General features: G+C 30.8%; 1 protein-coding gene across 1 annotated transcript; it reads left to right on the top strand.

Annotated features, from left to right (window-relative positions):
• The first annotated feature begins 8,361 nt into the window (after positions 1-8,361).
• Positions 8,362-8,904, top strand: LOC123292573 (putative nuclease HARBI1). Its single transcript, XM_044873289.1, has one exon. The coding sequence runs from the start codon at positions 8,407-8,409 to the stop codon at positions 8,902-8,904; it is 498 nt and encodes a 165-aa protein (XP_044729224.1). The 5' UTR covers positions 8,362-8,406.
• Positions 8,905-12,299: the final 3,395 nt, after the last annotated feature.

Genomic DNA, 12,299 nt, shown 5'->3' with positions numbered 1-12,299 from the left:
AATTATTATTTTATTTTTACCTTCAATCAAGTATTTTTGTATGATAAAAAAGTTTTAATAAATTGTTTAATAAAATTAAGATATAAAATAAACCAATCCATTTGATATCCTTACTATTTTCAAAAACTATTGAAATTATAATAATTAACTAAGCCATATCAATCCACACATTACGTATATGACATTTAAAAAATTAATATTTGATAAAAATGCATATAATTGGTACCTTGTTGTAAATAAATTAAGTTTTCCACTTCGAAATATCAAGGACATTGTAAATAAAGTATTATGTATTACAGGTGAGTATTGTAATTAATAGTTATTTACGATACTAGTGGGATAAAAGTATTATTAACGTACGCCTGCGAAATTTTAAGGCAATCGCAGTAGTACGTTGATAATGCGTTAGTACAGTAGTACGTTAATAATGCATAAAATATATGGGAGTAATATAAGGTACACTAGATTGTGATCAATAGTACATTATGATCAATGGTACATTGTTTCATGAATCACAAATTATTAAAATATAACAATAGCATTTACTGTCTCAAACACACGTTGCTTAACTAGTTGCCATAAATAAATTTGGTTTTGCTCGATAAAACCGATTTTCAAGCTATATTTATCTTGCTAAAGATTGATACAAGATACGAGTCCTCTTAAGATGTGTGCCGATCTATTTGTAGAACGGTCGCAAAATTCTAAACCCAACTATAAATAAGGCATAAAGACGTAAGAATATGTAATAAATTTTGTGCATCTGTTTAAATGTGTTTTCTGAACATTAAATTTGTATTCCACCCATTTCCTGTCATTTATTATGAATTTTTTAATAATATCAGAAACAATGTTGAAATTATTAATTGAACATTAATTAAATATGACTTAGTTAACATTATAATATTTTTTTTTACTGAATTGAAACATTCACACAACCTCTATATACGAATAATAATTTCCAAGAATTTAAAAAAAGAAATAATTATAAATAAAGGAATTGGTCTGGTGCTAAGAATCGTATTTGTCATGGCTTATGTATTCGTTGTAGATACCCAAATAAGAAATAAATCGGTCCAATATTGGATCAAACCTTATAGATAATAAGTTTATCAATAATCAATATTGTTGTACTTTGATTTTAAATCGAGTAATAAATAGACAAGCGATTGATTGATTTTTGAAAAAGTAGAAGGGTTTTATGATTCTCAACTGTCTTTTCATTCATAAAAGCGGTCATTTTTAATGCCCGAATTAAAAAAAGGGGTGTTATAAGTTTAACCGCTATGTGTGTGTGTCTGTCTGCCTGTCTGTGACATCAGCGCCATATCGAAAGAACTGATTTTGATTTTTTTTGTTTCGTTTGAAAGGTAATTTAATGGAGAGTGTTCTTAGGTATGTTTCAAGTTCGAGTTAAGGGTTCCGTACCCGAAAAAACTAAAATATTGGCGATTTTCTTCAAAATCGGCTCAATTTGAAAAAGGCTTTAAGGAAGAACATAATTTAATGGATAGTGTATTTAGATATGTTTCGAGTGACAGTTTAGGGTTCTGTGTTTAAAGTATTCATGTAATAGTAGACAGGTTTTATAACTGCCGACTGTCATTTTGGCATGTCGAAGTTCATCTCCTCAAAATACGGTTAGTATATTGCCATTCGTTCACAATCTTCATCCTCCAATTTTCAGATCTTTTTGACGTCCGGAAGTAAATGACATTAAATTGAAAAATTCCCTTAAAGCTCATTCTCACAAGTATAGCTCGTTCTAACAAGAACGTGTTAAAATAACATAAATAATCGTTTTGTTTGCCTCTTTTTAAGTAAGTAGTTTTGTGCAGTTCGGTTTTTGAAAAAATGTAAATTTTACTACAAAATAACATATACTTATTTTTCGATTCGATGTACCTACCTATACTTTTTATGCGGTTATTACTAATCAATTAAGTTTTAGGATTCTTTTACAAGTAACAATGTTATTTCTAAATGGGGGGATTGACTTAGTTTGTGAATCAACCTTTGCTATGCTACAAAATTGCTTAGTTTGTGTCATTTCGTGAACGTTTGTATATTACCTAGGTCGGTAATAATGCGACATAATTTCTATATATAGAGGTAAAAATCCTACGCCTTATTCGTAAATGTATGTACCTATACATAAAATAAATTTTAAAAATAGATACCCAATAATTTTATGAAACCAGTAGTTCTTTATATTAAAACATTTTTTTTAAAGCCTATAAACATAAATCAATCGATTTAATGGATTATGATTATATCAAGTAAGAGTAGAATACAAAAAACCCATATGGTTTATTATAAACTATTAAATTAGTTAGCTAAAAAAATATATGTAGAACCTATACGGATCAACGATATTACAACTAAAAATATCGATTATTAAATAATTATATAATCTAATTATAAAATACATCAAATGGTTTATCATAAATTTTGGATCTCATCGATAAATAATGTATATAGGATGAACATTCGTATACGATATTCTTGAACACAGATACCAAGAGCCAAATTTTGATATGAGCTGCACTTCTTACATTACAATAGAGCATACTAATAGAACCAGCCTCTTGCATACCAATAGAGCAGTCAGTAACCATGTGGGCTCTGTCAATTCTGATGAAAGGATCGAGGTGGGTCGGCAATGGTTTATCAAGCCTTGGTTTACACCCCTTGCCCATTTTTTAGCCAAAGCTTATAAATCCAGAAGTTCAAGTTTGCCAGAGGTTCCGTAGGCTTCGACCAAAAAAATAACTCGAGCCTTCTTGATCAATGCCTCATACAAATAATCCAATTGTCAATGCTCAGCCAAGGAGTTGAATACCAAGGCACTAAGACCAATGTAGGTTCATCCTCAGCCAATGGTTTCGGCCAAAGCTGATAAATCAGTTCTCGATTATTCGTCATTAATCGACGAGTAATAATTTCGTTAAAAAAGCAGTCGTTATTTGCAAATCTGGGTATCAAGCGACCCAACAGTAAAATAGGCAGACGAACCAAAACCTTCATTAGTATTGCTTGTTGTACATACAAAAAAAAAATTGTGCAAAGGAAGACCATGCCCCAGCTCAAAACCAGGACTAAATTGGTATAATAAAAGTAGTCTTACAAGTTTAGCATCTTTGTCATGCACATTAGTCTTAGACTTACCAATCTTTTTTGATCTTGCTGATGTATAAGAGCAAGTGAATAGTACAATTATAGAATAAAATGAAAGTTAAATTTAAGAAGAATTTATAGCAAACGAAAATCGTACTGATAAAACAGTAAACACTTTAAACTTGACAAAGGAAACAAAAACCAACAATTGACGAAATTAAATATTGGCATATATAATTACACGTATGAAAGGCGAAGCTATAAACAATTTTTTTAAATAATCATTTGAGCTTATCAAAGGATAAATGTAATCAAATCAAAACCACTCACTTTTATTAGGTAATAAATATATAATCATTGCAAGGAGTATGTTTCATAAATCTTGATCAAGAGAAACAAATTTATAAAAAACAGTTATACTACTTATTGTCTTATTTATGGGATGTTTTCGGATATTTTATTTCTACACTTATTGCTACTCAAAATTAAGCTCTACCTGTCTTTCCTAATTTAATTTATAATCATACTGTTTTAAGCCTTTACGTATTATACACTAGAAAATTATTCATCCTACGTCTTTGTTTATTTCACACCACCGTCGTTGAGATTATCTTCCTCCATTGATTTATAAAATTATTTCAGTGTTATGAATTACTGTTTTAAAATTATTGCAAGGTTTTTGTTTCTTCGGTAGCAATAACTTGTAAGTTAATAACCTATTTTTATTTTAGCACATATTTGAAGTATGTTCTTTTTAGGATATTACTTTTAGCTCTGTTTATGAATTTTGGGCAGTATGTATATAAAAACGCTGCTTGTTTTTGAATTTTTTGGAAATATATTACAATCAAAAGTATCAGTAGTATTAGAAAAATGCGTAGAAAGGCTAAGTTCTTTTTGATAAATAAAATTAATTTTCTCATATCTCACATCTAACAAAAAAATCTCGGCTCATTTAAAAAAAAAAAAAAAAACAATATTTCTCACTAGAGCTTATTGTAAAAGTTTACGCTCCGAAATGCAGCTGGAATGACTCAATGTTTGGAATGACACACACCCGGTGCAATGCCCCTTTAATGGAAACAGTTTTTAATTTATTAGCAAGCTGTTTTCACTTGTAATATAATTTATATATATTATACCCGCCGCCCTATTAGCCCAGTTGGTTAAGGCGTAACTAATTCCGTCCGCGGTATGCTTAGGGTAGCGGATTCGATTTCCGCCGTCGCCGTCGCCGTAATTAATAGTTGTGATGGACTGGTGTAGTGCATGGTATATGCATGAAGGAGATGTACTCAGCCTCTGAAATTGAGGAGCTGATAAATGAAATTATCAGCGGGATGGTGGTAAAACACATATATGGTATCACAATGGGCCCTATAGCCTAAGTGTGTCTTTCGTGGATATCCAATATAACCTAACCTAACCTAATCTATACCCGTGAAAAATATGAAAAAAATATTTGATGAAATTTACTGAGAATCTTTTTACAGATTATTAAGAGTCTGTTCTGGTCGTGAATTTAACATGATAGATGTTTTTCTTCGAATTAGATCATTATTTTATTAACAGCATCGCATTGTAACGATTGCTGAAGGAACCGTTTAAAATAAATCTGTCAAAATATCTCCCCACATATTTTATATTATTGTTTGTAATTTGTAAGAAAAAAGAAATAGAAAAGATCAAACTTAAAACTTCTTTTAAAATAAAATCAAAACTATAACTTCTATATATTACAGCAAAACTGAGATGCTTTGCTTGTAGCTTGGGGTGTGTTAATATGTGAAATTAAAAATTCAAAGTTAATTTGATCAGGTTTTAAGTTGAATTGGGTGGAGTTAAATGACAACATGATTGTAGGTTTATAATAGAAAAAATTACTTTAATAAGTATTCTAAACATCGTTTAATTTCTTATACCAGGCATACCTATCTGTTAACTGTGTTGAATATATTGTATACATGTTAATCTCAATTACGGAAAATGATCATTAAAACAGTTAAATGCCCAAAGAGTATCTTGAATTTTCCATATAGATGATAAGGAAAGATACAACTCCATAGAGAGACCATTCAATTTTGCTCAAGATTAACCAAGATTCAATTAGAAAGAGTGTAAAATTGTAAATTGTTTGATATTATCGTCATTAAGTCATACTATTACTAACACATCCATAATCTCTGTTCTCTGATTTCGCCTGCCGTGTGCAAGAGGTAGCCAAACTTCTATTCATGCCATACGTGTATATAGAGAAGTTCACAAGTAGATACAGAAGATCCCAGTTGATCTTTCAATTCGGGAGAAACACTGATCTTTTTCCTGCTTCTTAGTTACAATTCAAATTACCAAACATAATGCAGTAGATTCTGCCAAAACTTTAATTGCCCTTTATTTAAAATTTCACCAATGTTGTATTGTCAGAAAAAATCGCGGATTGCAGTAAGTATAATACTTTAACTCTACTGTGGTCTTAGGTACACCATTTACTCGTTTCTAGCAACTATCTACGTTTCTCGCCACAATCTCTGACTGGGTGCCTTGCATTGTCTATGCTTAACATGTTACCTAGCCATTCAAATAAATTATGACATCCCTGGGTGGTTCGACATTATCGTATATAAGCCTGAATATCTCCCTTATGGTGTTTGAATCCACCTATCTGACTTTTTAATGCTGCTGACCTATCGCAAGATCACAGCTCCATCCCCTACAAACGTTTCAGAAAGTAGGTTTATACCAATGTGTTTTATCATTCAATTACCGAAGAGTGTCGGCCGAATGCCAAATCCTTCAAAAAATACCCAAATTTCGGTTTCTGTAAGCACTTTCGATTGGATATTATTAAATTTGGTCAAGACTTGCAAGGCTGATAAATAAAGATTTCTTTTATTATCCATTTTTATTCTTGCCAAAAACCAGCAAATTAAGGCAAACTCGTTACTGAAGGTTGAGAAAGGGCTAGTTAAAGCAAGGTTAGGTTAGGTTAGGTTAGAGTGGCTGTCTTGGGGTGGGACACACTAAGACCATAGGGTCCGTTGTGATATCGAAAAAGGGTTGGCCCACTCCCGGCCACTACTCCATGAACCATTTGGAGCTGTTTAAGAACATCAGGAGAGCTTTGACGTCGACGAATTCCAGGTCGAAGAGGTCGTCAAAGAGAGGCTGGCTCAAGTAAGTCCATCTCCTCATGACAAGAGCTGGGCAGTGACAGAGAAGATGATACATTGTCTCCTCCTCCTCACCACTGTGACAGCTCCTGCAGTAGTCGTGATACACTGCCAGGCCCAAGCTTCCCAGATTGGATTTATTTTGCATGGCAAGGCTTCGAAATAGATTGATAGTCCTAGCCTGAAAAAATCATGGCTCGTTTTTTCTTTTCTATCATCAATTCCATTGTAAAGCATAGCAATTCCTACTTAGGATATTACCTCTATATTATCTACATCCTTTATAGAAATAGTACAAAATAGGATGATTTGAAATATAATCTGTTGAACTAAATAAATAAATAATATTTCATTAAACAGATATAACAATATTTATTCGTTAAAATATGTCCAGGGCAGTTTTTTGTTGTTGTTAAATGACGTGTTTTTTATTAAAATGAAAAATATAATTCTTAAATCATATTCATATGCATAATATGTATCCTCAAATTTAAATATAAGTGTTGTGGTATTAATATTGCCTTGTAATATTATTATTGCCTTTAGACATGTTATTTTTGAGTTTTGTATTTTTATTATTTGTGAATTTTAATTAAATTACATAAAATATACACATACAACCTACATATTATTGTAAATTATATTATTAATGAATTCGTTTAAAACTGCAATGTGTCCCAAAGTTAAAGCATTACCAGAAAATAGTGATAGGAAGGGTAAAATCATTGCAACATTTATCATTTAAGCAACCTAACTGGTCCAAAAATTAGGGTAACTTCATTTTAAATGAATTATTAACAGTCAGAGACGATAAAATATTTTCAATAAACTTTGAATGTTTCTTACAAACACCACCTCGATTCATTCATGCTTTCTTCCATGTATTACCAACTATGAATTATCAAAATTATATTCAACTATAACAACTACTTTTATAAAAAAGTTAGACTTTTATATTCAATTTTTTGCCTAATCTATTTAATTTACAAAAAAAATGTTTCGAATAAATTATGTTTTTTATAAAGGACCACTTTCTAAATTAAGTTGCTCTTATCTGTAATCAGCTACGAGTCTGAGTAAGAGTCTGGGTATTAGATTTTCTCATTGTTGATTAAAATGATACATCCAATATATACAAATTTTTCAATAATCAATTATGACTTCATACAGTGCATTGGACAATTCAGTCGCTAATCGCGTGTCACTCGCCATCCTTGATTAATCGCGAAATGTGAAATTATGATTAATCACACTAATATAATGGAATCAGAATTTAAATTATCATAAATATTAATTAGTTGCTATATTTATTTATGTAACAAATAAAAACTGTTATTTTATCTTCATAGACTTACATATTACATATTTTTGATTTTAAACTTAAAACACAATATCTTGAAGGCGGATCCAACTTATTTTATAAATTAAAATTCAAAATTTAATATATTTAAATAGCTATGTTTATTACTATAAAGTACATTATATATATAGGATGTTCAATTCAAAATGATCTTATTTAAAACACCTATGCAGAACATAAGAAACATTAAGGGTCCCCGCAGACTGCAGACTTTTTATCGGCCGATAGTTTAGTCGGGTTGGGCTGAAAGTGCGCACACCGAGCCAACTAAACAGTTTGGTTGGTGAACAGGGCGCAGACTATCCAACAGCCGGCCGACTATAATGCTTTATTAATGCTTCATCCACGTCCGTCTGCTTCGGTACATTAGGTCTCTTTTTCCGCTGACAAATAGGGGTGGGAGTGGATGAACCAGCTTGATCATCATCCTCCTCATTTGATAGAGAATTGTCCTCTTCCAGGTTACCTTCAGTAAGTCGGTTTTCCATGCATGGAAGTAAAAATAATAACTGTTCAAAGTAGACATATTTACGCCTTTTATTCGCTGCTTGCCCCGACTTAGTGTTTTTTTGAGAGTTTAATTCGCGACGAAAGCAAGTCCTTAAATTAGCCCATTTTTTTGCACATCACGACCTGAAAAATATTGAAATTTAATTAATTTTTAATTTTTTACAGATATTGAAATATAATTAATTTTTATTTTTTTACAGATATCTGGCTACAGGAGCTAGTTTCAATACATTATCTTTTGATTATCTGATGGGAGCTTCTACAATACGAGATATTACTAAAACTACATGTGAGCAAATATGGAATATACTTCAACCATTTTATTTGTCTACCAAAGAAGAAGGCGACTGGATTAAAATCGCAGACGAATTCTATAGTCGCACAAACTTTCCAAACATCATTGGAGCAATTGATGGCAAACATATACGGATGATACAGCCAGAACATTCCGGTTCATCATATTTTAACTACAAAAAGTTTTTTTCGTGCGTGTTAATGGCTTGGACAGACGCAGATTATAAATTTGTATATATAGACGTTGGTTCTTATGGAACAGCTAGTGATTCGGAAATATTTAAATCATCAGAAATGGGTAAACGGCTGTCCCAAAACCGATTAAATATTTCCTCCGGAAGGCATTTGCCTAATGATAATGTCGGAGATGTTATTCCATTCTCTGTCGTAGGGGATGAAGCGTTTGGACATGGCAATCATATACTACGTCCTTATGCAAAAAAAGAAATTTAAACTACACCAAACGAATTTTCAACTATAGACATAAAAAGAACTCGACGAATGGTTAAGTGTACTTTTGGGATTCTTGCTAACAAATGGCGTATATTTCAGCGACCAATGGATGTCAATATCAATTTTTGTGTCAAAATAATTAAAGCTTGCTGTGTCCTGCATAATTATGTAAGAATCAAAGATGGAATAAATTTCACAGAATCTCTCTACAATTGTCCCATGAATAACTTAACTATAAATGAAGACAACCGAGGAAGAAATAATATGAATAACGTGCGACAATACATGTCGTCATACTTTATTTCTCCCGGAGTTGATGATCTCTCTCGAACAAATTATCTTTCAAACAAAACAAAAATCAAAATCGTGTTTAAATTAGCGCATTTCGAACTGAACACACTGTATTTCTAATAGATAGTTGTTACTTACTATAAGCTTAAGTGTATCAGGTACATCTCCAAATCTGATCTGATCTCTATGCACTTACTGTATACGGTTAACATACCTACTGCGCAGTCTTTCTTATACAAAAGTTTTTAATCCATACAACTGACGAACTAACTAACTAACTAACTGTTGGCTGTTATGTACAATTAACAAGCGTTTATAATTTTAATTTTCTCTTATCTCGATAAATTAAAACAGTTAATTACATTTTTACTGTATATCATGTTATGTTATAGGTGTATTATAGTGAAGTGATTATAATTCTATGGTAGGTATAGTGGACCATGTTCTTTTAAAAAAGATACAAAATATGTTTTACCACTATATTAATAAACAATAAACTCAGCTAACTGCGAATGTGAGAAATGATTAGTTAAACTGAGTTAGTCTCGAGTTCTTTTCTGTTAGGCCATCCCCAAACGGATGTAATTCAGTTAGTAACTAGTTTGCAACGAGTCGGTTTTCGTGGTTATTTGTTTAAACATGGGAGTATAGATGCAAGGTCGTCGAGGAAGTAACTCTTGATAGTTACATAATTATATTATTCGATTTCTTGGAGGGTAAAATATAAAAATTTGGAATTGGTTTTGAAGGAGAATTAATGGTTCTTTACGATCGAGAAAATTCTTTCAAAGAAATAAATGACTTCCACATGTACTACATTACATCGAGTACAAGAAAAAACAGAGTTTTCCACATGAAGGGTAGAATATCGAGAAAAAAAAGGTTTCCATAACGGGAACAAGTTTCTAGAAAAAATTCTTTTCGATCAGTGTTTTTAATTGAAAGTTCTATTAAGGTACTTGCGGCATTTAAGGCCCACCTAAGTTAAAAATGCTATAAAAAGCATATAATTAGAATTAGGAGGGGGGCAAAATATGACTATTCTGCATAGTTTGTACATTTTGTTGTAGTGCAAAGAAAATTATAGTCTATAAAAGTTTCAACTTTTAGAAATATTTGACTTTTAAAAACCCTTTTTTTTCGTCTGATTATACTGCGGTGGTATAATAAGGCCTATTAAATAAAAAAATAAAAAACCTATTAAATAAGAAAATTTATTCTTAATGTAAAAAAAAGTCATCCATTGTATTTTATTGTATTTTATGAATAAAACAAAAAGCTTTCCGTTTCTTATATCGAAAAATTATAACAGAGCCTCGTTCGTCACTAACAAGATGGTAGCGCGAGCAATTGCGGACTAATACCGTAGTGCTCACACCGACTAAGCGCATGTGCGTTTAAAAAGTGAAGTGAAACGTCATTGTTTTACCGCGGATTTCAAATGTGCACCTCATTACCCTTTGAATCTTATTAACTTCAGGTATCTTACTACTTTTGAGCTTTTTAAGTCATGTTCTTTCAACTTGAGAGGTTTTTTTAATACATCTTTAAAGCAAACGTAAAAAATAAAGATTTTTTGAATTCTTCCTATGTTTACCTACAATATTCATGATTCCTTTAAGATATTATGAATTCGTAGAAACAACTTTATGACTTTGTGGAAAGTCATTGATCGTCTATTGTATTTTATATGGGTTGCACTACTTTATTATACAGAGTATAAAGAAATACTGATATCCATAATTACTCAGACAATAATGGTTTGACCTTAAATTTCCTTGCAGTCTATTTTTGAAGTTAATTTGTTCCTAACTTAATACTTTCGGGGTAAGAAAAATCTTAAGGTCCTGAAAATCAATTTCAAGGACATTAGAAAACTTTGAAAATCAATCTCAAGATATATTTCAAAGCAGTTAGCTCGTCACTTAGTACATTTGTTATACTTTTTAAAAGAACATTTTTTTTTTCTAAAAGAAAAGTAATGTATGATGATTTTGAAATATACCTATCTCCTGTCGGTTTATGAAAAGTTGATTTTCGTCTTCTTTTAGATTCTTGAAGCCGATTTTGAAGATTTCTAGACCCAACAGTATCCCGAACCATGTATCCATGTTTCGAAGTAAAATTTTGTGTTCGAATTTTTGTCATGACAACCGACTTAAAGGCCAAATTCAAGGTCATTACCTAATACAACTCTTACAACTCACCATAAATTACAATTTTTTTCTTAAACCAGTACCGGTATTTTTCAACTCCTTTTTACAAATAGATAATTTCTAAGAAAAATCAAGAATTTAAACCCGGCGAGAAAAATGAAATGTTCGGAATTTGTATTTAAATTAATTAATTAATCGGAAAACTAATTGAGCTGGAATCTGAAGGTCATATTCAACACGGTTTTAAAAACGGATAAGTAGGCGGTAACATATTGTTATAACACATTTTCTATAATACGAAAACATCAATTAATAAGATGGGCGTTTTTTTTTATTATACAATAATACAACAATATCGTATTATACAATATTGAAAATTCCTTATTTCATTTATAATATTTATAATAAGTAGCCAGAACTTGTAATAAAACTAATGAGTCGAAAATTTTTTAAATTGAACTTGTGATCGAATCAAGTAGTTATTGTTAATTTGATTGTAATAAACTGATACCTATAGATTTTAATCCAAAAATACAAAAATTTGTATAAGAGGTGTGGAAAAATGTGTTTATCTACGCCCGTGAGATAAAAACTACTTTACCCACTCATTGTATACTCATTGTCAGAAAAAATGCCACAGTTAAAACATTTTAAGCGTACTCATCATATGTTATGTTATAATAGTAACACTTAGAATGTTTTAAAACGAGCATTTTTTCTGACATTGAGTATACTTGGGCTAAATACTTTGTTACCGCACTCATTTTTAACCAATCTAATTAGTCAAATTACTGTCAAAATCGAAACTAATAACAAGTTATATAGTAACTTTTTTTATGTTCCAGTTTTCTCAATAACACAATTTTAACTTATATACTCTGTAGATAATATTTAATAAATAAGAAAAGTTTAAAAAATCAACACATTTATGAATTCTAGTTTAGTTAA

Source organism: Chrysoperla carnea, chromosome 1 (genome assembly GCF_905475395.1).
Source record: "Chrysoperla carnea chromosome 1, inChrCarn1.1, whole genome shotgun sequence".
NCBI lineage: Eukaryota > Metazoa > Arthropoda > Insecta > Neuroptera > Chrysopidae > Chrysoperla > Chrysoperla carnea.
Note: the sequence above shows the minus strand (reverse complement) of the source record. Positions and strands in the feature narration are given on the sequence as shown.

Excerpts from the sequence above, each read along its gene's own strand:
- LOC123292573 (XM_044873289.1), top strand. The coding sequence starts at position 8,407 with ATGGGAGCTTCTACAATACGAGATATTACTAAAACTACATGTGAGCAA.